Source organism: Macrotis lagotis, chromosome X, assembly GCF_037893015.1.
Source record: "Macrotis lagotis isolate mMagLag1 chromosome X, bilby.v1.9.chrom.fasta, whole genome shotgun sequence".
Taxonomy (NCBI): Eukaryota; Metazoa; Chordata; class Mammalia; order Peramelemorphia; family Peramelidae; genus Macrotis; species Macrotis lagotis.
The window spans coordinates 45,587,710-45,613,134 of NC_133666.1; the positions used below are offsets into that span (position 1 = coordinate 45,587,710).

General features: G+C 43.2%; 1 protein-coding gene across 3 annotated transcripts in view; it reads left to right on the forward strand.

The window, feature by feature from the left end:
- The window catches only part of FATE1 (fetal and adult testis expressed 1), a 57,495-nt gene that overhangs the window by 20,619 nt on the left and 11,451 nt on the right, over positions 1–25,425 (forward strand). The window contains exons 1-5 of one of the 3 annotated variants that reach the window (XM_074201101.1): positions 15,622–15,678; positions 16,670–16,727; positions 20,039–20,236; positions 22,634–22,776; positions 25,100–25,191. In XM_074201101.1, the coding sequence (XP_074057202.1) occupies positions 20,092–20,236; positions 22,634–22,776; positions 25,100–25,191 (380 nt within the window). In that variant the 5' untranslated portion in view covers positions 15,622–15,678; positions 16,670–16,727; positions 20,039–20,091. Of the gene's footprint in view, positions 1–15,621; positions 15,679–15,849; positions 16,186–16,669; positions 16,728–20,038; positions 20,237–22,633; positions 22,777–25,099; positions 25,192–25,425 lie in introns of those variants that run through there. The other 2 variants (XM_074201103.1, XM_074201102.1) reach the window with 2 other exon arrangements.

Sequence of the window (25,425 nt, forward strand, 5' to 3'; positions counted from 1 at the left end):
ATTTTCCCTTCTACCACCTCAGTCTTTGAGAGGAATGGGCTTACAAAACTAAGCTCTTTTCCTATATAGCATTGTTTCTATCAAATTCATATCTAGCTGGGACATGAGTGCTAAAGACTTTGGATCAGTCCTCTATTGACCTGGCCTTGACGGCTGTTCCTTATTTCATGTTATTTATAAATCTAGACTCTGGAATGATGGGATGTCAAGATCCTCTCTAGAACGTTTCAAAGTCCCAAGATATGAGGCTCTGTTCCTTTTACCCAGAATTGAAAAGAGCAAACACTCAGGCTCATTCCACAGGACCCTAGAGGAAAGAAGTCCTCAAAACCTATCCATTTCCTGCATTGTCTATTGTCAGATATTGTGGGTGAAGAAGTGATACAGCCAGAGTTTAGTTGAAATGAGTATATAGCCAAAAGGGCCTAGATTGAGGCTGACAACCCTTTCTGAGTGCTTTCATAGTCAATCAAAGAGCCTGCTCTTACCCACAATGCCAACCAGAAACAGATATGATGGAATATCTATATATGCACCCTAATTTCTCAAAGGTGTATACATTCCACATTATTACATCTTCATCCTGGTTGTACTCCACACACATGCTTGAGCCCCATTACACTACCAAATGCTATTTAGTGTAAAGACCATTGCTAATAGCAAATTGTGAACAAACCCATTTATCTATGCATAAAACCACCTGACACCAAAGAAGTTCTATAGATTAGATCACTGGTTTTAAACTCAGATAGGGAGTCACTGATGCCTACAGAAGGATCCCTGAAGGACATCCTGACTAGTTTAAAAAATCTAACGTTGTCTATGTTTTATGTAATTATTTTTTTTTGTTAAAATATTTTCCAATTACATTGTAATCTGATTGGGCTATACTTGGGAATATATCTCTCATAGCCAACTGTGACACCTCTGGATTAGAACATGGCAGGAAATACATGAGTGACTGAACTCTTTAGATGGGAAGGAGATGAATATCAATCCAATCAAGAGAGAAGGGTCCCAGAGAAATTTCACAGTCTCTAGAGAGGCAAGCTGGAAAACAGGGACATGTTGGGGAACCTGGCTTTGCCCACGTGTCTCTCCTAAGACATTTGTCCACATTACATTTCATCTTACTGGATTTGATCCATGTTCTCATCTGCTGAGATCTTTGGGTTCCCGAGTATCATTCCATGTGTCTGCCAGTTCTTCCTCCCAATTTTGTGTTTTATGCCCATTTATCAGGCCCACTTCCAAGGTCTGTGTCTCTCCATGTGTCTTGAGTCAGTCCCCAAGAGACTTTAGAACCACAAGAGTGTTCTCTGAAAGCAGGAATCAGTGACATCTCTGCTCTCCAAAGCTCTTGTGCCACCACAGAGGGGTGTATCCACCACTTTCTTCCTACCTTCTAGAGTCCCATTCTATGCCCATTATTCAGCATGTAGCTGCCCATCCCCCAACTTGGTTAGGAATCCACTATTTCTTCCATTCTTAATCTGGTTATTTTATGCTTTTTGAAAATACCCATTCATGTCCTCTAAGAGATCAGTTTTGTTGGCATCTTATTAAGCAAAACAGTTACTTTTATTTCCTTTTCAATGATTCTAAATTTTCTTTTTCCATTTTTGATAAGAAAAATTTGGTACCCTTTCCCCTTTAAAAATCATATTAGCTAACTGCTTATCTATTTTATGAGTTTCCCTGACCCTCCTCCAAACAGCTCCAGTTTTATTTATCAATTCGATGTTGTTTTTGCTTTCAGTTTTGTTATTCTTTTCTTTGATTTTCAGAATTTCTGTCACTATTGGTATGGTCTATGAAATAGCAACTTTTAATATTTTGATCTCTGTACTTTAATATATCTGATTTTCTTGTCAATCTTGTGTATTTTTTAAAAAATTTTTATTTACTTAAGGGGTTAAGTGACACGCCCAAGGTCACACAGCTAGGCAATTACTAAGTGTCTAAGGCCGAATTTGAACTTAGGTCCTTCTAACTCCAGGGTTGATGCTCTGTCCACTGTGCCACCTAGCTGACCCCTCTTGTATATTTTGATATGCATTTAAAAACATCTTTCTGAGGTATACAGTGGACTTCACCAGATTGCCAAAGAGGTCCCTGACATAGGAAAGGTTAAGGATCCCCTACTTTCTGTAGCTCCATTGTGTGTGATGCTGGCTTTGGTTTTAGTTACATTTTATGGAATTTAATTTAAAAGTCTCTCTTTGCCCTTATTTTATAGGATTTTTAGCATAAATGAGTATTTTATTTTGTTAAAGTTTTTTTCTGCATCAGTTGAGATAATTAGGTGGTTTTGGATGTTTTTGTTTTCAATATGATTAATTATGTTGATTGTTTTCCTAATGTTGAACCATCCTTGCATCCCTGGTATGAATCCAACTTTGTCATAATGAATGATTTCTTGGATAAATTGCTGTAGTCTGTTTGACAGGATTTTATTAAACATTTTTGAATCGATATTCATTAATTATATTGGTCTTTAGCTCTCCTCTGCTTGTCCTTCGAAACTTTTTAAAACATAACTAACTTTTTCTTAATGTTGATTAGCTATGCCTCCTCCATCCTCTCTGTAGTGAGCCCATTGAAAAACAAACTGAGGTATTTTGGACATGGATGGGGACCTGACCTTAGTTAATGGGGGACACTCCCTTTAACCAAGCAAATCAACACCTTCTCTGCCAATTATATTCTTTGAGAGTTGTCACAAGCACTGTGAAGTTTTCTGCCCAGGGACCCAGAGCCAGGATGTGTCAATGGTGGGACTTGAAACCCAGGAGGTTTGGGGTCAGAAATCCTTTCACCTTCCAGTAGGCCATGGTGCCTCTAAGACATTCAGCTGTATTTCATCTTACTGAATCTGATCCAATGCTCTGGCCTGCTGAGATCTTTGGACTTCTGAGTGTCATTCCATGTATCTGCCAGTTCTTCCTCCCCATTTTGTGTTCTTTGCCTATTTATCAGGCCCACTCTCTCTGCATCTCTTAAGTCGTGTCCTCTCTCACCACTTCTCTATCCTTCTGGGGGTCCCAGGGATAAGTCTGATTGCTTTTCTGATAGGGATTTTGTTCCTCTCTGGCTCAATATGGAAGACACGAAGCCTCAGACTCTGCTTGTTGTTTCGTCATTTTAAATTGTGTCTAACTCTCTGTGACCATATTTGGCAATGATACTGAACTGGTTTGCTATTCCCTTCTCCAGCTCATTTTACAGATGAGGAAACTGAGGCCTCACAGGGTAAAGTAACTTGCTCAGGGTCACATAGTTAATAAGGGTCTGAGGTATTTGAACTCAGATCTTCCTGACTTTCCACCTAGCATTCTATCCACTGTACTACCTAGACTATCTGCTATACATTCTTTTTTTAAAAAAAAAATTATTTAAGGCAATGGGCCTTAAGAACTTGACCAAGGTCACATAACTAGGCAATTATTAAGTGTCTGAGATCAGATTTGAATTCATATCCTCCTGACTCCAGGACCTGTGCTCTATCCACTGTGCTGCTTAGCTGCCCCTGCTACACACTCTTAATCCCTGAAATAGCATCCAGCATCCAGGTTGTTGGAGGTGGTGTGAGGTAAGGGTTCCTAACCTGGGGGCCACGAACTATTTTTAATTTGATAACTGTATTTTAATATAATTGAATTCCTTTGTAATCTTATATGTTTTATTTTATTTTTTATATCTAATTTAATTTTTTTTTATTAAAAACATTCTGAGGAGTCTGTAGACTTGACCAGACTGCCAAAGGGGCCTATAACCCAACAAAGGTTAAGAACTCCTTATCTAAAGAATTTTTCCGATGGTTTTAAGAGAGAAATAGAAGGCAATGTTCCCTTCAATTACTGTTTTCTTCCTCCCCAGCTTCTCTACCCCTTCACAAGATTCCTTTAGATCCCTGAGGGAACAACAAAGGTCTCATAAGTGATAGTGATGAGTCTTTTTTTGAACAAAGGGAAGTATGATTATTTTGCAATTCACTGAAAATCCTAAGCTGCCTCTGGCTATTATGGGCCTTTCTGTACAGAAACAACTTGGAAAGAGGAAAAAGGGTTGGGGATGAGGAGATGGCTTAGGAGTTTAGGGAGGCTTGGAGATCAGTTGAAGAGGGAGGTACTTGCAGCCAGAATGGTGGTGGTGGCGGCGGCGTGTGTGTGTGTGTGTGTGTGTGTGTGTGTGTGTGTGTGTGTGTGTGCACGTGCCTGTGTGTGAGTGTGTGTGTGTTTGTGTTGGGGGGAGCTATTTTCCTTTTTTCCATTATCTTTCCCTTGGGAGTTATGTTAAAAACAAACAAACAAAAACCAAACCAACCAACTCTTCCCCCCCCCTCCAGTTTGGAGAAATCTTGTCTCTAGAGCTGAGAGTGACCCTAGGTAAATCACTGAACCTTTCAGACTCTCATTTTCCTCATCTGTAAAATGGGGATAATGGCAGTACTTCCCTCCCAGTGTTGTGATGAGATATTCTCTGTAAAATACCCTGCAAACAATTTTCCTCACCATGAAAGTTTTGGAGTCCCTTCCTGATTGAAGGGACTTATCTCAGCATCCTTATAGGGCCTAATCAGAGCATTTGAAACTAGATGGCCTAGAAACATTGGCCTGGGGCAGTTCTTTAGCCAAGTGTCTCCTTTCTGTTGCAGGTCCTGTTCTCTCCATTAAAATAGAGGCCATATAGGACCCTAGCTACCTCCTTGGCTTCCTTCAATAAAGAACAAATGAGACAATAGAGGTGAGAGTACTCTCCTCTTTGTAAGATTCCTTTCTCAGATAATAAATTGTTAGTGGATAAAGCACAGGCCCTGGAGTCAGAAAGAGTTGTGTTCAAATCCACTTTGCCAAGAAACCCCCAAATAGGGTCACCAAGAGTCTGATATGACTGAAAAAAACCACAATCACAGAGTGAAACTTAGAATTTCCTTCAGTTATGAATTTTTTAGGAAACCACCGTATTTTGACAAGAGCTCTATAGACTTTACTAGATTGCTAAAAGGGACTGGTTTCAGTTGAATGGTGAGCTGGGAAGGTAGACTGAAAAGACTTGAGGAATGAGTGAGAAAAGAGAAAGTAGAGGCAAGGAGAATAGTTTTTTTTTTCCCCTAGAGGTTTGGCTGTGAATGGGAAGAAAAATTGAGGATGATAGCTTGAGGAGATGGAATGGTCTCCTGAAGGATTTTTGCAGGTAAATAAAAGTAGAATAAGGGAATTGCAAAACACAAAGTAGTTGGGGAAGGATTCAAATTCTCTGTCCAGTACTCCTACCACCTGATACAATCATTTTGACTCAATTCCTATCTGCCTCTGGCAACCAACCTGGGCCTGGCTCTGCTTTTCTTTAACTCTGCTAGTGTGCATGTTGGGGTGGTTGTTAGGGGAAGGTGTAGAAGATTTTGTTGGGGATTGGTAGAGTTAGTTTCATGGCTTTTTCTCAAAGGAGAAACAGCCACCCCATCCTTTTGGCTGCGGGGATCCAGATGTTCTCCATCTGTGAAAAGTTCTAGGGGAAACTAAACTGTTTAAATACATTTACTCTCCTGCTGTTTGACAGTTGAAATTTCAGTTCCTTTGGGGTTCTGTTCCTTGAGTCTTGAGGGGCAGTGGCTGATGAGAAAGTGGTCTCTTTCCTAGGTGGGTGGGAAGAAGGGAGGACTCACCAGCTCATACTTCTGATTTGTCTGGGTTTTTTCCCCCAACTGCACAATTACTACAATTATTATGCAAATATGCCCAGAGACTGCAAGCTGATAAGAGAATCTAGAGGACTGGAGACAAACATAAATTATCCTTCTTCCTTTGATTACACTTCTGCTCCCTTTCCCCAGGAATTTTCTGTAGGGGCCTTGTCAGGGATGAAATGATGGAGCTTACTACAGGTAGACTGAGGCTCCAAGCAACAGTAGTGACTCCAAGGGAAAGCCCTTGGTGACTAAAAGTGGATAGAGCCTTTGTGGATTTGGGGAGCTGGTGAAAATGCACACTCTTGTAGAGGAAGGCAGAAGGTGGGGGCCTAGTTTATTCCCCAATGCCAAATGCCTCATTGCTTAATGAGGATCATATATTTCAAGCAGCAATATATGGTGGAAATAGCTAGGCAAACTCTCTCATTTTACAGAAGAGGCCCCAAAACAGAAAACTAGTGAGTTGGTATTCACACCCAGATCCCCAGCCTACAAATCTACTACTCTTTCTACTATGCCTCTCTCACTAACTAGCTCAGTGATCTTGTAACAGGTTTCAGTTTCATCTGTAAAATGGGTACAATATCTGTTCTTCCTTCAGGTGAAAACAACTCTTCCTAAGCCTAGAGCACTTGAATTTTTAACTAAGCTCTTTAAACATAACAACTTAAATATTGTCTACATTTTACAGTTGTGGAAATGGACACCTGGAGAGATGACATAATAGGACCTTGTGGGACCTGGGATTTGAACCTTGCCTCCTTTCTAGGACTTTTTTTGTCACATGATTTTGAAGAACCATTAGGCAGATAAGGCATCATAACTAATATGTGTGATATTTCTTTTTTGTTGTTTTTTGTTGTTTTTTTTTTTAGATTTTTGCAAGGCAAACGGGGTTAAGTGGCTTGCCCAAGGCCACACAGCTAGGTAATTATTAAGTGTCTGAGACCAGATTTGAACCCAGGTACTCCTGACTCCAAGGCTGGTATATGTGTGATATTTCACTTTGAAACCCTACACAGGTGAAATGTGGTAGCATTGTAGGCAGTTGAATTTTTCTCATGGATATTGGAGGGTTTGGGGTCTTTGTCTCTGTCTCCGGCCTAGTTTCTGGCTTTCTTGCTTAGACTGTGTGTGTGTGTGTGTGTGTGTGTGTGTGTGTGTTTGTGTATGTCTTCTTTGTGTCTCTGTATCTCTCTTTTCTTATTAGCTGTCACCCCTGCTGCCTGCCATATCCAGGAGGAGGTGATCCCTCTTATCATAGCTCAGCCACAAGATTTTTTCCTTGCAGATCATAGTCATTCTCTCCGTCTTCTCCTTCTACCATCTACTGTTTATTGTGACCACCAGGATCTAATCAGGTAAAAGTTATCATGTCTCTATTGTTAAAATAAATAAATGCTTACTCCACAGGTCACAAGTGAAATGTAATACAATTCCTGGGCCCAAAGAATTTATAGTTGAGTTGGGGAGATGAGCAATAGCCTTAACACTGTTAGTAAAACAGCATCCATTGAGTGCTCTTTGAGTGGTGCAGCCAATGGAGCCCTGCCTTGGCCAGTGTCCCCTCCAAGCTCCTTTCCAACTTAGAGAGTCTATTATTCCAAGTATATATTCTTGGAAGCTGTGTGTAGGTTTTTTTAAATGACTTTGAAACAGAAAAGTCATTTTATGTTCAGGCCACTTGAATTAGTATGATTGAAGCTTCATTTGCAAATGACAGTTCTTATAAAGCAAATTTTTTTACTCCCAGAGATCAGACAAAGGACAGACTGATTCACCTCCAGAAAGGTTTGACTGAAGTTTATGTGAAAAAGATGAAGGGGGAGTGGACTGCAGGTTCCATCTGAGTCAACTGTGTGATATGGTGGTCCCCCAACTCAATGGAGGGTTGAATATATATGTATATACACCTGGAAACCCTAAACAGATGAAATGTGGTAGCATTGTGGAGAGTTGGATTTTTCTCATTATCTGACTTCTGTATTGGGAGGGGCTGGGGTCTCTATCTCTGTCTTTGTCTCTCTTCTGTCTCTGTGTCTCTGTGTTTGTGGATATAGCTCTCTGTATCTTCTTTCTCTGTCTTTGTTTTTTTCTTAGCTGTCACCTTTGCTGCCTCCAATATTCAGGAGTATTTGTTTTTTTGTTTTGTAATATTGCATGGGCTTTGTGTTCTGGATTCCATATTGTAAGAAAGGGTGCTAATGGGCTAGAACATTTCCAGAGGAAGGCAATTAGAAATAAGAACACTAGAGATCCTGAAATAAGAGGACTGACTTAAGAAATTGGGATAGTTTCTAATTATTTAAAGGATTATTGCATAGCAGAGAGATTAGATTCAGCTTGCTTGGCCTTAGAGCAAGGAGTAGTGGGAGTGAAGGGAAAAGGGGCAGAGAGGCGAATGTAAGGACATCAATGAGAGCTGACCTAGTCCTTGGCAGAGAAGTCAGAGGGAGGTTCCTTGTTTCGGGGAGGTTGGCTTCCATACCTTAAGGGTCTCCTCTAATTTGGAGATTCTGTGACTCCATCTGAGCATAAATCTGTTGAGTAGAAACCAGAGGGAACTTTCATTTGATTAACTTTGGAAAGTTCCCATTGATCATGGGTGGGATAAGTAGTTTGGTTAGACTCAGAACCTGTGCTTTTGGTCCCTAGTACCTTTTTTTTTTCATTTTTAGTTTCATTTTATTTTTTTGGAGGCACTGGGAATGAAGTGATTTGCCCAGGGTCATACAGCTAGCATATGTCTGAGGTCAAATTTGAACCCAGGTCCTGCTGACTCCAGGGGAACTCTATCCACTGTGCTACTTAGCTGTTTTATTAATTTTTTTGAAAGAAGCCATTCTAAGGAAATGTCTTTGCTCCTTCCCCCATTCCTGGATGCTATGTTGCCAGAAAATGGGAGGCACTACTGCCTCCTTTCCTCCTCAGGTCTTCAATTTTGTGTATGGGAATGTATGTGTGGGTGTTTGTGTGTACTCTGGATCCTTTGTTAAAACTGGAACTCTAGGGGCGGCTAGGTGGCGCAGTGGATAAAGCACTGGCCCTGGAGTCAGGAGTACCTGGGTTAAAAATCCGGTCTCAGACACTTAATAATTGCCTAGCTGTATGGCCTTGGGCAAGCCACTTAACCCTGTTTGCCTTCCAAAAACCTTAAAAAACCCCCCAAACTGGAACTCTTTTGCCTGGACTGTCATCCTTCTGCAGAGTTTCCCAGGAAAATGAAGGTAGGAGAGAATGCTTTGCTGGGTGCATGCTAATGGCCTCTGTGGATCTGTTTAGACTCCCAAACAATTGGAGGCAGGGGAGTTGCTGCCATTAGCCTGGTAGGCTGAAGAGGAGCCTCATGTAGGGTGTCCAAAATGCAGCTGATTATCTTTACCCTTGATCACATCCTATTACCTCCAGATAAAAATGACTTATTTATGCTAATGGTACAACCATTCTCTCAGATACCTAAGTATATTTCCTCTCCTTCACATTGTCATAACCAGTCAATTGTCGAATCTTATCAGGTCTACCTCCCCATAGGGCAGTTAGGTGGTGCAGGGGATAGAGCACTGGTCATGAAGACACTTGCCACTTACTAGCTGTGTGACCTTGACCAAGTCACTTAACCCTGATTGCCTCCCATCCAGGGCCATCTCCAGTCACTCTGATTCATATCCATGCACTGGACCCCTGATGGTTCTGGAGGAGAAAGCAAGGCTGGTGAGTTAGCACAGCAACCCCTTTGCATAAAATCCAACTCACTTGCTTGTCTTGGAATCACCTTCCCTGATGTCATGGTCTTCTTTGAGAATGAAGGACAGATATCATCTCCACAACAATCTTTAAATCCACTTCCTCTCTATTCGTATAGCCACTATTTTGATCTAGCTTCTGCCCTTCTTACTTAGACTTTTGCAATCATCTTGTAATTAATTATCTCATTTCTAATCCCTTCCATCTCTAATTCCACACAGTTGGCAAATAATTTTTCTTTTTTTTTGCAAGGCAATGGGGGTTTAAGTGACTTGCCCAAGGTCACACAGCTAGGCAATTATTGTCTGAAATCAGATTTGAACTCAGGTCTTCCTGACTCCAGGGCCGGTGCTCTATTCACTGTGCCATCTAGATGTCCCTGGCAAATAATTTTTCTAAGACATAGGTCTGACCACACCAACCCCTTGCTCAAAAATCTTCAATGACTCCCTATTACCTCTAGGATAATCTACAGACTTTTTTTAGGTTTTTCCAAGGCAATAGGGTTAAGTGATCTACAGACTTCTTAGTCTGGCATTTAAGGTCCTCTATAATCTGCCTCCAATCCACGTCTCTTAATTTATTTCCCTTTTCTGTCTTTTAACCAATGCTATACTCCAAAATCAGAATGGCACTGTGGCCAGAAAGCCAGTCTAGGAAGCCAACCTGGTTTTAAGTCCTTCTTCTGATACATACTGGCTAGGAGACCCTGGGCAAATCAGACCTTGGGCAAATCATTTCATCTCTCAGTGTCCCCAGTAACTCTCTTAAGATGACAAGTTGCAGAGAAGGTGCTGAACAGCACTGTTTAAATGACATCAGCCCCTTTCCATATTCCAGTCAAATGGAACCAGTGGCTCTTCTCCAAGCTTGCTATGCCTTCTCCTACCTCCGTGCTTTTGTCCTATTTGTCTTTCTTGCCTGGCATGCACTCTATCCTCCTGTCACCTTGCCAAAATCCTCTTCATTTAAGGCTTAATTCATGTGCTACTTCTCTCCTGGAACCTTTCTAGATCTCTTCCATGCATTAAGGCTCTCTCTGCTCCAAATTACTTTCAATTTCCATGTCTCTGTGCATGTTCCATCTCTGTTGGTGGATTTTGGTTTGGGTACCCCCAGGATCCAGTTTAGAGTATTGATCTTGGCCAAAGTATTCTTTGGGGGGAATTTTTGCAAGGCAACAGGGTTAAGTGACTTGCCCAAGGACACACAGCTAGGTAATTATTAAGCGTCTGAGGTCACATTTGAACTCAGATCTTCCTGACTCCAGTACTGATGCTCTGTCCACTGTGCTACCTAGCTGCTCCAATCTTGGACAATGTTGAATCCATTAATTTAGATGTGAAATGAATTGAATCATGGGAGAGTTTCAACAGAGTTATGAGCTCCCCCAGGTCATGTCCTGGGCCTCAAAAGGCCCAGTATCCATAATGGACTGGTGTTTTCCTTTTTTTCCCATTTTTGTATTCCTAGCATCTTGAATAGGTGGTTCGGATTTTCATAAAAGAACTGAATAACATTGTGAAAAGGAGCGGTCCAATAGAGCAATGAGCTCATTTAAACCAATTTCATGGCCAAGTTGGGAATGCATAACCACGCCCGTGGACCTTGGGAAAATGAATCCATTGATGGTATTTTTCACTTATTTTTGTTCTTGCTTTGTGCATCCCCCGCCTTTGACATACATTGAGACTTTCACTTTCTGGGGAGCCTCAATGAGCTTGACTGCACTGGAGACAGGGTCAGTATCCACAGTGCTTTTCTCCCTTGGTTCAAATATCCAAAGTGATGTTGTTTTCACTGCTTTTTGGTTCATCTTGGTCTCCCTATCACAATAAAATTGCCTAGGTCCCTTGAGGGCATCCCTGGGAGTCTTGCCTATGTTGCTTTCTTTGGGAATAAAGGGTCTTAAGTAATGCTGAATAACTGGTCTATGACCTTACTTACTAAATATCTTTTTTAAAAAATTAATTGGGGGTGGCTAGGTGGCGCAGTGGATAGAGCACCGGCCCTGGAGTCAGGAGGACCTGAGTTCAAATGTAGCCTCAGACACTTAATAATTACCTAGCTGTGTGGCCTTGGGCAAGCCACTTAACCCCATTGCCTTGCAAAAACCTAAAAAATTTAATTGGGATTAAATATGATGGAGATGAAAGAAGTAAGAACTTTGAGTTTATGCTAATTCAAGAACACATCCATAGTGGCTTTTTGCCCTGGTATAGATGCCCAAAGAGATGAGCCAGAGAAAGGAGGTTTGTCCCTTAATTTGTTTGTATTTTCTTTTCATGTCCAGGGACCCCTATTAGGTTAAGATCAGTATTTAATTTATTGAATAATCGAATTTAATTTTGAAAATTGTTTAATTTTTAACCATTTAGTTTTTCAAAAATGGAAACCTGGCATGAAAAGGCTCACTTCTCCTGAGTCTGTCTCCTCCCCTCCCAGGACTGAGGTAACATCACTCTGCAGTGATTTTTCTGTCTGGATACACATATCCCAGCAGGGTGGGGGTGGGGGAGATTTCATTGCTTTTGTTTTCCTTTCTGAATCCTAACATCTAGTCCAGTGGTTCATACACAGTTGGTACCTACTTTCTGAATGGGACCTCAGACTGGCTCCAGCAGAGCAACCAGGGCAAAGGCAAAATCTCTCAATAATAGATTTTAGCTTGGTTAAAATGGCTTCAGTGTTAGATGGTTTTTCTGTTGTTTTCTCTATTTCTGTGCTTGTTTTTTTTTTCTCTCTGATTCAGTGCATTGCACATAGTAGGCAGTTATTGACTGCTCTGTGAATTGAATCCATTTGAATGATGGTGAGGAGAGCCTCAGCAGCAGCCCAGACTGCTCATCTGGCCCCCTCCCTTAGCTGAGACAGAACCACATATAAAGTGTTTATTAAGTGGCTTTGGAATGGAATTCAATCATGGCAAAGCAATATGAAATTCTGAAGTCTCCTCCCAAGGCAGAGGCAGAATCTTGATGCTCAGTGGCTTTTTACCTTGGAAAAAAGCTCCATGGTGATGACAATCTCTCTCTTTCTCTTTTCTCCCCCTCCCTGGCCTTTAGCAGCTAGTTGCTTTGGAACTTAGTAGCTTCTTAATCTAAGGGTTTTTTTTAAAGACATTGAATCGTGTAATTATGGAATCCTTGTAAAGAGGGAGGCAGGTGAACTTTGGATTCCTCCACATTCCTCCTGGGTTGGAGTTATGATTGCTATCCAGAGTACCTTTAACCTTGACAAAAGAGCCCTACATTGAGACATTTTCCCTTCTTTTGTTTGGGCATCTCAGGCTTGTATTCCTCTGCCATTGCACTCAGCAGATGCTTATTATATGTTTCTTGAATTTAATTGAATTATAGTAAAGAGAACCCGAGGTCAACCAGCTCACTCCCAGCATGGAGGTCACCTTGTATCATGGTCAAGGTGTGCCAAAAGATGGTCTTTTCAATAACCTTTTGTCTCCCCATCATCTGTCACAGTGCTTTGGCCATAATAGGCCTTCAGAAATGTTTTACAATGGCATCAGATAGAATCAAATCACAGAAAGGAGATGCTCTCCCCACAAGAATTCTCTGAGATCATCTATTCTCCTTCATTGGTACAGGAACTCTGCCCCCAGTAACTCTTAACTTGGGGGAAAATGTCCTAAGAGATGGAGTAATTGTCTTTGAAAATTGCATTAGAGATTAAAAACAATCTTTCCAATACCCAACACCTGGTCTTGTGCATAGCAAATGATGATGAAATGTTTTTTTGACCCAAGCTAAATTACAGCAAGGAGAAGCTCAATAGTCCTCCCAGAGCAAAACCAAGGTCATTTTGCAAAGTGAGGAAAGTTGGTCTAAGAAATGGGAGTTTCATGTTTCTTTTTCTCTCCCCACCCTCCTGACACCCTCTTCCAGAAGTCAACCTTAACCCTAGACAAAGGAGAGAAGACAGAGTGCTGGGACAGGTGACAGAGAGATCTGGAGTTGCCTCCTGCCCCACATGGTGACTAACTGAATGACTTGTATAAGTTACTTCCTTTTTCATACTCCATTCCCTATTCTATAAAATCGAACTATTATTGTCACTTGCATTGTAAAGAAAAAGTGAAATGATGTATGTACCCTTGCTGTGACATCTGTCAGTGCCATGTAAATGGCAGACATCATTTCTGGAATTGTTTTGAATCCTATTGAAACAAAAGGAGAGTGCTCCAGTGCTATGAGATCATCTGTCCCTGGGATGAGGTGAGAGCCTTGAGCCATAGTGGGTAAAAAAGTGTTTTAAATGATAATTTGTTCTTGTTGGTTTTTCTTTTTTTTTTTTTAAAAAACTACATTTACAGTATTTGATAAAATCTTTCCAGCAGCTGGCATCCTCTCAAAGATAGTATATATTTATTAAATCAAGGTAAATCATGGAAAATGAGACCTTCTATGGAACTAAGAGCTTACCAGGTGTCCTCCTGGTGTGAAAATGGAAGTGCTGTTTGCCTACTTGTCTTGGCACTCTTGCCTTGGCAATGGGAGCTCAAAGATTGGAGGGGGTGCATTTTTCCTTTTGTTATCTTTCTTCTCATTTTGGTAGCTCCAGCATCTAGGATTTCGCTATGCACATAGTAGGCATCTTCTGAATATGTTCTGAATGGAATTAGATTGAATCTCAGAAAGGAGGAACAGCTCCTGCTCTCCCCAGCCAGCTCAGTCTCTTTGAGCCCAGAAAAAAGTAGTTCAAGGGGTGAGGTTTTTATGTATGTCCTGGCTCTCTTATCTGTCAGGGTACATAATAGGGATGTGCGTGTGTGTATTTTCAATTAAATCATGCCAAGGAGAACTTCACTTGTACTGAGTCTGTCTCTCTCTGCAGTAGATTTCTAACTTGGTTAAAATGTTCTCAGTGCTGGGTGGTTTTTCTTTCTATTTTTTGTACTTATTTTTTCCCTCTCTGGCCTCGGGCTTAGTGCATTGCACGCAGTAGGCAATTATTGATTGAGTATTGAGTTGAATCCATTTGAATGATGGCAAAGAGAGCCCCTGTAGCAACTCTCCTCCCCCTCAGCTAATCTACCCCTCCCAGAACTGTGTTCTTCTGCAGCTTTCTAGCTCACTAAAAAGGGCCTAAGCAGTGGGGTGTTTTTTAACCCCCCCACTGTTTTGTTCTTTTTTTCTTATCTCTTCTCACCCCCACCCTTAGCTGTGTTCATTATATATAATAAACACTAATTAAATGCTTTCTGAAATTGCACTGAATAGAATTATGTCCCAGGAAGGAGAGCTTCAGTGGTTTCTTCCCAAAAGCTGAGAAAGACTCTCTGCTTACACTGGCTTCCTAGTGAACTCAAAATGTCCTAATGTTGTGTTTTTACCAGCAGAGTGTCTAAGTCCTTATCATCCAGTTCAGTTTGGACCTCTCTAAAGGCATTTGGAGTAGCATTGAGTTGATTGCTGGAAAGGATAGCCCTACCACCCAGGAGCTAACTTGGCTTGCATTGCCCACAGCTTCAGGGAAGTTGCCCTATCTCCTCCAGTCTAGTCTCCTCCAAAAACCCTGTCCCAGACCACACACTTGTTCCCCATTGTAGGGCCGAAACAGAAGACTAGGGGATGATTTGGGGGCCTGTTTTTGTTTTTCCAGCAGCCAACATGGTTTCTGTACACAGTAGGCACCTTTAGGAATGTTTCTTTTTTTTAAACAAAATTTTTCAAATAAATCAGTATTTAATGTCCAAGAGGATTAGAGCTTGCTAGTAGGGATAGAAAGAGACTCACTGAATGGGAATTTCCTGAGGCCTCCTGGGAATTTACGGAGGCCTCCTGGTCTGAGTTTTTTCCCCTTAGGATTTCATCCCTTCCTTCCTGCCTCCGTGCCCCCCCACTCCAGTAACTAGGCCTTTTTTTCTTTTCCTGCTCATCCTTTGGGAGTTTCTTTTCCTTTCCTTGGTTTCTTGGTAAGTGAGGGGATTCAAATCTGTTAAACTTGGGGTTGGTCCCCTTGCCCCCCTCTCCCCCCCAATCCCAGAAGCCCAGGTTTTCCTCTCTAGAGGTCAAGGTCTGAGGTAGATTGTAGGAGGTAGCCTAGCTGGTTGAAGTGGCTGGAATGGCTGGGCCCTTCCCCTTAGGCTGGCAGCTGGGTGGGTGAGGCTCGAGACCTGTAATACCAGTCCTGTCTCACTAGGGGGAGATAGAGAGCTACAAAGAGCTGTGGCCTGTCCGGCCTTTGGCAGTTGCCTTTGCTGAGGGAAGGAGACAGTCAGCTGGGTAGGAGTTCCTGTCTTGGAGGTGTTCTTTCACTCCAAGTTACATTTCTGGAGGTCCAGATGAAGACCTCCTCAAGGGGTTGATTTCTGGGGGGGGGGGGGGTAGTTCCAGGCTCCAAGGCTAGACTAATTCTGAAAGGAAAAAGGGGCAAACTCCTTCTCTCTGGAGTAAGGAGTGACCTCCTCACTCCTGAGGTTTCCTTAGAAAAAGTCTTTTGAGGGAGATTGGTTTCCCTCTCTGGGGCAGGAGATAGGAAAGAAAGGGAGAAAGGGGTTTCCAGTCTAGTCTCTTCAGAAAAGCCTGTCAGAGACCCTTATTCTCCATTGTATGGCAGAAACAGACAACTTAAAGGGAAGAAATAAAAGGACTGAACTTGGGATTCCTCAGAAAGGATTTTAGGGGGCCCAGTGATGAGGGGAAAAGAGCCTTAATACAATCCCCTCAAAAATGCCGTTGAAACGTTTGTCTTCCATTTAAGGCCAGAAGACAAGAATCTGGAAGGAAAAGGTGGGAAGGAAATCTAGTCTCCTCAGAAAAGCCTGAAGGAGGAAGGGAAGCAAGATGGTGGGGAAGATCCTTCAGACTCCTCAGAAAATAGGACTGGAAGAGAGAAAGTCCTTGATTCCTCAAAAAATAAGACTGTTTAGGGGTGTATGTGTGTTGGGGGGGATTTATTGCTCAGCCTTTAGGGCAGGAAAAAAGAAGAAAAAAGGAGTCTCAGTTTAAACTCCTCAGAAAGACTGTTGAGGCAAATTTGCCCTCCTTCTTGAGACAGAAGATAGGAAGAAAGGGAAAGATCATTAGTTTTGTCTCTTCAGAAAAGACTTAGGGACAAGTAAATGAGAAAGTGGGAGGAAGTGAGGGTCATAAGCCAATCTCAGAAAATGTTAAAGGGGGTGTGGAGAGCAAGTCCTAGAGGCAGAAGATACAGGGAGGAGAGGCTATTCTTCTCAGAAAAGACTTGTGAAACATTTGCCCTCTCTTTTTTTAGGAAGAAGATAGAAGGTAAGAAAGAAGTGGAAGTCTTCTCACAGAGAAGAGTCGAGGGGGTAAGTTCTCTGACCAATTGGGGGCACATTCTGGCTCTATTTTTAAACAGTTAAGAATCAGTATGCCTGGGGTGGGGTGCAAGAGGAGCCCAAGTATTGTCTCCTTATAAAAAGGCTGTTTGGGACCTTTCCTTCTCTTATTGGGGCAAGAGACAAGCAGAGAACTTGTGAAAATTACAATTCACTCTCCCCGGAAAATACTATTCAGGTATGGGTGGGAGGTCCTCATTTTCTCAGAAAAAGACTGTTGGAAGGGGGGGGATGGGTAGGTTTGCTCTCTGTTCCAAGGCAAGAAAATGTATGTTAGTAGGAAAAGCAGGAAAAAAATCTCGTGGAGGGGAGCAACAAGGATCTGTGTCTAATCTCAGAAAATACTGATGACAACGTAGACACGTAAGCTGCAAAACAGTGAAGGAAGGAAAGAACATGTCTCAGTCTGATCTCAGCAAAGGCTTTTGGGTTACTTGCTTTCCATCTTGGGACAGGAGGCAAGACCTGAGGAGGGGAAGGGAGGGGGGGGGTCTAAGAGGACTTTGAACTCAGCCTCCTCAGAAAATCCTGGTATTTACTCTCTGTTTTGAAGAAGGAGAAAGGAAGCTGAGGGGAAATCCTAGTTTAGTCTCCTCAGAAAAGCCTGGTATCATCTGCTCTCCCACAAAACAGGACCACAAGCTGTCAGAAGCAAAAAGGGTCCCAGGCCACTCTTCTCAGGAAAGTCTTAGGAGGGCTTTGGCTCTCCATCCTAAGGCAGATGATAGAAGGAAGGGTTTTTTTTTCACACGACTGTTGGGGGGGGGGGCATAGCTCCCTAATCAAAGTGCAGGAGCCAGGGAAGATGGGGAAGAAAAAGAGGGTTTTTAGCCCAGTCACCTCAGAAAAGCCTGGAACATTGGCTTGACATTTTGAGGTAAAAGAGATAGTGGAGAGGTTGGGGAGTGATGCTATAGTTCTAGTCTATTCCTATATGCTCAGCAAAGACTGCTGGTGACATTTACTTTTCTTTTGGGGATGGGGGGAGGGCTAATATCATTAGAAAGCAGAAGAAAGAGGGCAAAAAGAAGACACTTGGCCTAATCTTTTTAGAAAAGACCACTGAGGAACATTTATTCTCCATTCTGAGGTAGAACATAAAAATATCTATAGGGCATCAGTGGGGAGAAGGATCCTGGTTCAACTGCTTTTCATTAAATACTGTTAGGTAGGAATTTCCCTCCTAGAGAGAGGGGACAAGAAACAGTGAGGAGGGGAGAAAATGGTTGCAGTTCATTGTCCTCAGAAACGACCAGACAGCAAAGCTTTGGGGAGGTGGAGGGGTGGGGTAGGGGTGGTAGGAAGATTTTGGGGAAAAGAGTCTCTGTCCAGTCTCCTCCAAGAAGGTTGTGGAGGGAAACATGCTTCTGATCTCCGAGACAAGAACTGTGGAGGGGGCCCAGCAGAGAAAGGGTTCTAGTCTTCTTAGAAAAGGTTATGGGTATGGGGCCAGGGATGGGGGGGTGGAGTGGGGAAGGAGTTGTTCTTTAACCTAGGGCAGGATTCAGAAAGGGGGGGAGAAGATCCCCAGTTCAGTTTCCTCAGAAAATATTGGGGGCAAGCAGGGAGAAAAAAGGTCTTACCCCAATCTCCCCAGAAATGACGGAGTAAATATTTGCTTTGCTTTTTGAAGGAGGAAGGAAAGAGGAAGAGGGGGATGACACAGGGGGTGGGAAGGAGGAGAAAGGACCCTACTTGGGATTCTTCAGAAAATGCCATTGGGAGCATTTGCTGTCCTGGAGCCAGGGGACAGCGAGAAGTGAGGAGAAACAGGAAGTTTAATTGCTTACTATGTGTTAGTACTTTGCATATTTTGTTTCCTTTGAGCTTCCCCTCAACCCTAGGAGGTAGCTTTGATTATTATCTCCATTTTACAGATGAGAAAACTGAGGCTGACTAGAGGTAAAGTGACTTGTCCAGAGTGAGAGGGTGCTAGGAAGTGTCTGAGGCTACACTGGAACTCAAGTCTTGACTGCATGCAGAGGGAACTATCCCCTGGGGCACCAGCTGCCAAGGAGAAAAGGGATCTCTTGTTCAGTCACTTTTAGCAAAGGCAGTTGGAGGGGGGGCGCTTGTTCCCCAACCAAGGGCAGAATACAGAATTTAGGGCAGAAAAGGACCTCAGGTAGTTTTCTCAGAGAAGACTGAAATCTGTTCTCTATTCTGAGGCTGTCTTCTCTTCTCCAAAAAGGCCGCAGAGTGCATTTATTTTCCATGTTGGGACAGGAAACCAGAGGAAATGATGAGAATGTCTCCAGTCCTCTCAGAAGAGGGGAGATTTGCTCTTCTTTTAGATGTGGAGACAGGAAATAGGGAAACAAAGGATTGGGGACGTGCGTTCATACTATGAGGGAGGAAAAGAAAATCCTGGTCTCCTCCAAAAAAGATAGCTGGAAGGAGCTCCTGCCTTCCACAGGGAAGAATGGGAAAATGGGGTCTCAGTGTAGTTTTCTCATTGAAGTTTGTTTGTCCTCCAATTCATAACAGATGACAAGAAACTCAGAGTCAATGGGGTGGCAGGAAAAGATCTTGCTCTAGTCTCTCCAGGGAGCCCCGCCACCTCCAAACCTTGGTGATCTTTTTTGCTCCTTACTTTGGGAGAGGAGATAGGTATGAGAGACACAGTTTTTAGAAAAGTATTTATTTCCCATTCTGGAGCAGAAGCTAGGGGTGGGGCAAGGGAGACTAGTCTAACCTCAGACATGTTGTTGGATTCTCAGTTTGGGGGAGGGGGCTGTATCTTGATTAGGAAAGAAAACTTCTCTTTCTGAACATGTCTTTAGACAAGGGAACACCTTGGTTAAAGCAGGCTCCTGTTCTAGGCTGAACTCTATCCAATCCAGTCTAAACTATGTGAGAGGGTTGACTCTGGCCTTATTTGTTGCTCCAGAATTCTCCCCCTGTAGCTAGGGACTTGAGAAGAAGTGGGGGGTGGTAGGGAAAGAAGCAGACCCTAAAGAGATACAATGGATGGTTATGGCTAGGAAGGCTGTCTCATTTCTCTTCTTTCTTTGTCCAGTAAGAACCCCTTAGAACCAAAAATCTCCACCTGTTTCTTCTTTGTTCCTCAGCAGCTAAGTTCTGATGTTCCAGAACATAAACTGGACACAGCTCCTCCTCCCTGGATGACTGGGGGGGTCTAAGGGGTGCTCCCATCCCATTCCAGCTGAGTGGATTGTCTGAGCTCAAAATGGTTTCCTGGCTCTTTCTCCCTTGCCCCAACCAGAGCATTATGGAGGAAGGTGATGGGAAATATTTCCTTATATCTTCCCTCTTTTCAGGAAACACCATTGACTTCTGTCTGATCTATAGTTCAACCCAGCTCCCAGAAAATATGAATTGCACAGAAGGCATCAGTCAGAACTTGCAAATCCGTGACCATCCGAAGGTGGCTGGGAAGATGGGTACTGAGGAGGGTGGGTCTGACAACCTGCCTCTGTCTCTGTACATGAATGTTTCTGATAACGTCCTGTTTGGAGGTAAGAGTGTAAAAATGCCCTCAGATCCTCTGTGCATGTATGTGTGTGATGTGTGTGCACATGTGTGTGATGTATGTGCATATATGTATGTATGCTCGGTGTGTGTATGTGTGTGTACCTGAAATTCCCTGGGGGAGGCCAGCAACCTAGGAAGGGGGAGCCATGAGTCTTGGGGAGAATGGTGGCTCAGGCCAGGCTGTGAACCCAGAGGCTGGGAAGGTAAAGGAGCAGGCCTCTGTTGTCCTGCCAGTTGTAAACCACCAAGATTCCAGGACCCAACATCTCCTCTCTCTGTCAGGAGCCCAAGGGCAGAGGGAGCCCACCAGAGGGAGCCTGAGGCAGCTGTGGCCCTTTGAGCAATGTTCTCCCGAAATGCGCCATCTGGCCCCTAGGTGGCAGTGTTGGCTTTCAGTGCCTTTCCCAATGGCTCCCTGAGCTCTAATGAGATCCCCAGAGGCCAGAGTCGTGCCTCTCTTTCCCTTCCACCCCCCCCCCCGGCCTTGGAGCTAGATAGACACTGGGGGCCCCCCGGGGTAGAGGGGGAGAGTTGAGGTTGAGGAAGGTCCTGGTCCTGCTATCTCATCCCACAGCATCAAGTCCTAGGGATTCAGGGGGGCTCTAGCTGTAATCACTGAGCATCTGGCTCAGGAAAAGCAGGCTGCAGCATCTGCTGGGCAATTGGCCTGAGCCAACAAAGTGACTGTGACTGGGGTGGCCAGCATTACCAGGGTGTTATGGCCTCTCTCCAGGGCTCAAATGGCCTAGTCCATTAAAAACCTCACTTGTGTGAATCACTTCTGACTGGGGGAAATCAAAAAAGACTTGATAGAGGCAAGAGATCTGGGCCTGGGCCTTGGCTTTGGGCTGGTTAGGGATGGGTGGGGCTAGTGTTGCCAAGCTTTCCTGGGCGGCCATTTTGTGGTGCTTGGCAGCTGTCGGCTCTCCCGGCCTTCAGGTTCAGAGAGCCTAATAATAGGAAGCAGGAACAATAGCTGACAGATATCCAGATAGTGCTTTGTGTTTATAGAACCCTTTCCCATTTATCTCCCTTGGTCTTGTGATAATCCTAGCAGATTAGTCGATAGACTTTTTTTCTTTCTTTTTAAGAAACTGATTTTTATAGGTGCTGGGAACTCCTGGAATGTCAAACTCCATTCCCTAATGCAGAATAGTAGTTGCCTTTCACTTAATCTGAGAAAATTGCCTGAGAACCATAGTGGTTAAATGACTCCCCCTTGGTCCCTTAGCTCAAAATGTTAAGAGCCCTGATTTAGCTGGGCCAACCCGTATATACCAGGAGCAGTATTTCTAATCCACTTCTTCCGTGCTCCAAGGCCTCCCCTCTTTTCAACCATTCCATTTTCACATCTCTACAGGTAAGTTCTGAATATAATTTGATCCTAATTTTGCAAAGAAATAACAAAACAAAGACAGCAACTGAGTCTGAGAGAGCTAAGTTGATTTGTCTGGGGTCCCTGGGCTAGTAAGTGCCAGAGCTTTGACTGAAGTCCAAGACTTCTGGATCAAAATCAAGTTGCCCCAGACACTGTCACCTGCCCTTTCATGTTGGGATGTCAGAGATTTGGATGTCAGAGTGTCACATTTCTCTCAACCTCTTCCTATCTAAATAAAGCTTTCCATCTCAATCTAATTTGTCTGAGACCTTAGTTTGTTTGTTAGACTGGGTTAGTCTTTGATCCCGAGCTCTCATAACATTCCAACTTAGCTAGTGCAGGGTGAGGTGTCAAACCAAGACACTGAATGTATGAATGCATAAAAAGCATTTTTAAGTATATACTAGGGACCAAGCACTGTGGCTTGGGAGCCAACTAGAACCAGATAGCCCCTGTTCTCAAGAGCTCATGTTCTAACTTGGGAAGACAGCATAGAAAATGGAGGAAACAAAGAAAGGCTTGAGGGTTCTGTGGTAGAGCTCATGGTATGACCCCAACAGGGGTCCTTAGGTAAAGTTGACAGGTCAGATGACCATAAGGATTTGTAGGGAATAAAGGGAGGATGGTAAACTCTGACAATGTTCCACTTTACTCACAGTAACAGGGTGGTAACTCATCTCATCTAAGCTATAGATCCAGATGTGTTCTTAGTGGCCCTCGTCAGGGCAAGGATTGATTGCAAAGACTAGTAAATAGTTCCTAGAGCTGGTGGGAGAGCATACAATGAGGATTACAGAGTTCTGTTGCAAGAGGGAGATTAACCTAGGCATGAACAGGCACCAACAGATTGGTTTTGTACCAGATGCTGGCAAGACCTTGTGATTTCCCTGGGAAGTCATAGGAATACTGCTGCTCTTGGGGTTTCAGTTGGGATCTCTTGAAGCTTTAGTGAGACCAGGACCTAAACAGCTACATAGTTGAATGAAACCTCTCTTCTTCCTAGAACATAAGGAGGTAGCAAGACCCCTTTGGAATTACCATCTGCGTCGGAACTACATGTCCAGTATCCTGATTCCTGCTTTCCACCTGCCCAACGCTAACAACTCTTACTCATTTATCTTGGGTAACATGAGACCAGGAAGGATGGTAATGTTTTTGTTCTACAAACATTTCTTTTATGTCCAGTATCACATACAGAGCAAGGGCCACTCTACTGAACCCTTAGCTATTTTCTGGGTCCTGGAAACCATAGAAGCTTCAAATACAATAATACCATGGTTATTTCTAACATCTGGGACTAGACACCTGTAGGATTAGGTGGAATTCTTTCTTTCTGTGGTGCTGGAAAACCTCTGGATTTCTATAAGGAAAACTCATTGAGCTTATCAGTACCTCATTGGCCATGAACACAGACTAGATATACCTCTGATAGCCCAGTGAAAACAAAGCCTTGGCGCTGAACTCAGTGCACCAGTCTGTGGTTCATAGGCTCATTGATTTAGAACTCAAAGGGAGTTTGTTCTAGAAAGGAGTGTTTGGGTACAAGGCTCCCATGGTAAGGAAGTCAACCTTATGACCTGTCATTTCTGAAATGTTACCATTTTGGTTCGGTGACCCATATTAAAAGTTCCCAGCATTAAAGTAAATGGCAATTTAGAAACTAGGGGAAGTATCAGAGAAAATTCAAGGGAAGGGTGCTCTAGAAAAAAAAATGTCCCCATGGTAACTGGAACAGATCAAGTCCTGAACAACTGTGTAGCATCATTATTTCAGATCATGCTCTTGTCAGGGCCCAACTGTGAACCTGTACCTATTGGCACCAGCCTACTGACACCAGCATGTCTCCTCCTTCCGGGTGTTTTTGAGACAAAGTCAAGCTAAGAAAGTCTGGGTTATGAATGAATTCCGCCCTATGTTATGTACCATCTAATGTGTTCTTTGACTCATATCCCCTTGGAATCCTCTGCCAAGTGGATGTTCCCACCAAGTATATTGTTAAGCAGAGATGTAGATATGAGGTAGAAGGGATTGGGGAGGAAGGGAACCACTTTGGGGTTGGTCCCTCGCACAATAATTTGTGATTGCTGGAGAGTAGGCAGTTTTGCCTGAGTCTGTACCCATATTCACTCTATGGAGTATGCTCATTTGTTCACTAGTGGTCTACCATTGTTTTTTTCATATGTTCAAGAAAAAGTTTATTCAGTGCTTTATGATGTGTTGGGACCCTCTGCTGGGTACTAGGGAAGTAAAAAGATGACTCAGAGATAACGCCCACCCTCATGAACTCTAACAGCTTGTGCAGATTACTTGGGAGCCAGTGTAGACCGATCTGCTTCAGAAGCTAGTTGGGAGAAGATAGTAAAGTGGGAAAAATAGTAGAGTGAGGCTGAAGGAGACTGGAAAGTGTGAAAGAACTTGCTATGCAAAGAGTGGTGCAATGGATAGGGTGTTGGGTCTGAGTCAGGAAAACTTGAGTTCAAAACTGACCTTGGACACTTACTAGCTTTGGCACCTCTCTGCTTCAATTTCCCCATCTGTAAAATGGGGATCACCAACCTCCCAGGGTTGTTGAAATACCTGTGCTTCTATCAAACTTTAGCTGTTCTTATTACTCCTCAAACAAAGTAAAAGGGGAAGCAATAGAGCAAAGATGCAGGAGGATCTCCCATTCAGGAGCCTTCCACTGGCAGCCTCCCTCATAGAGTCCTTGGCTCTTCCATTCTTCCTTGCTCCTCACTTGCTTGCCAGGTCTTGCCTTTTGTAACTTCACAACCACTCAGCTAAGTTCCCTCCCTTTTCTCCAGTAGCAGTAGCAAGAAACATTTATATGCAGCTGCTCCCTTAACTGAGACCCTGGACTATTGTTGGAGTCTCCTGATGGGTCTCTTTGCCTCTTCAAGTCATCCCCAATCTGCCCAAGACACATAGCATTCTGTTCAGAAATCTTCGGGCAGCTCTCTTTGTCCTCTAGGACCAAACTAAACTTCTTAGCCTATCTTGCAAGACCCTCCATAGTCTGGCTGCTTTTTGGAACCTGATTTCACAAACTGTTCTCTCACATAGTTGAGATTGGACAATTAAATGTGTGTGCGCACATGTGTGTGTAGTATAACCCTCATGAAAAGACTCAACAATTCCCTAATATATTGATTCAGACAATGGAAGCAACAGTAGTTAGTCAGCCCAATAAGCATTTGTTAATCTTTGCTAAGCAAAAATAAGGCAAAAATAGGATCCCTTCCCTTGAGGAGTAAACATTCCACTGGGGAAGACAACATGCAAACAATGATATCTATACTTGATATATTCATGATAAAGAGGGAGGCAATGTCAGAACAATTGTCTAGCATTGTGGGGTGGAGGTGGGTAGAAAAGGCTATTTTCCCATCATGCTCTTGTTCTGGGAAGAAGGGTAGGCAGGGATCACTAAAACATAGCCTCTTGTACATTCATGAAATTTCTCTGGCAGCTCCTCCAGCTCACTGAAGCAAGCAAGACCAAGGATCAAACCTGTGATGATTCCCCAATGGAAGGTGAAAACATAGGGCATCCTGAAGAACAGTAAGTGGAATTAATTCCTTGTTTCTGGGCTCAACACTCACAACTCACACAGATGAACGTTCACTTCTCAACCCTGGGGTTGCCAGGAGAGGGGCTCAAGCCCCTTGATCTTGACCACCTTGACTGTATCGAGTGTTCTTTTGAGAATAGTGCATCAGCTTTACTGGGTTGCTGGGCAGAAACTAATCATAGTTCTTACCCTCAAGGAGTTTACACATGAGTGGGAGAGACGGC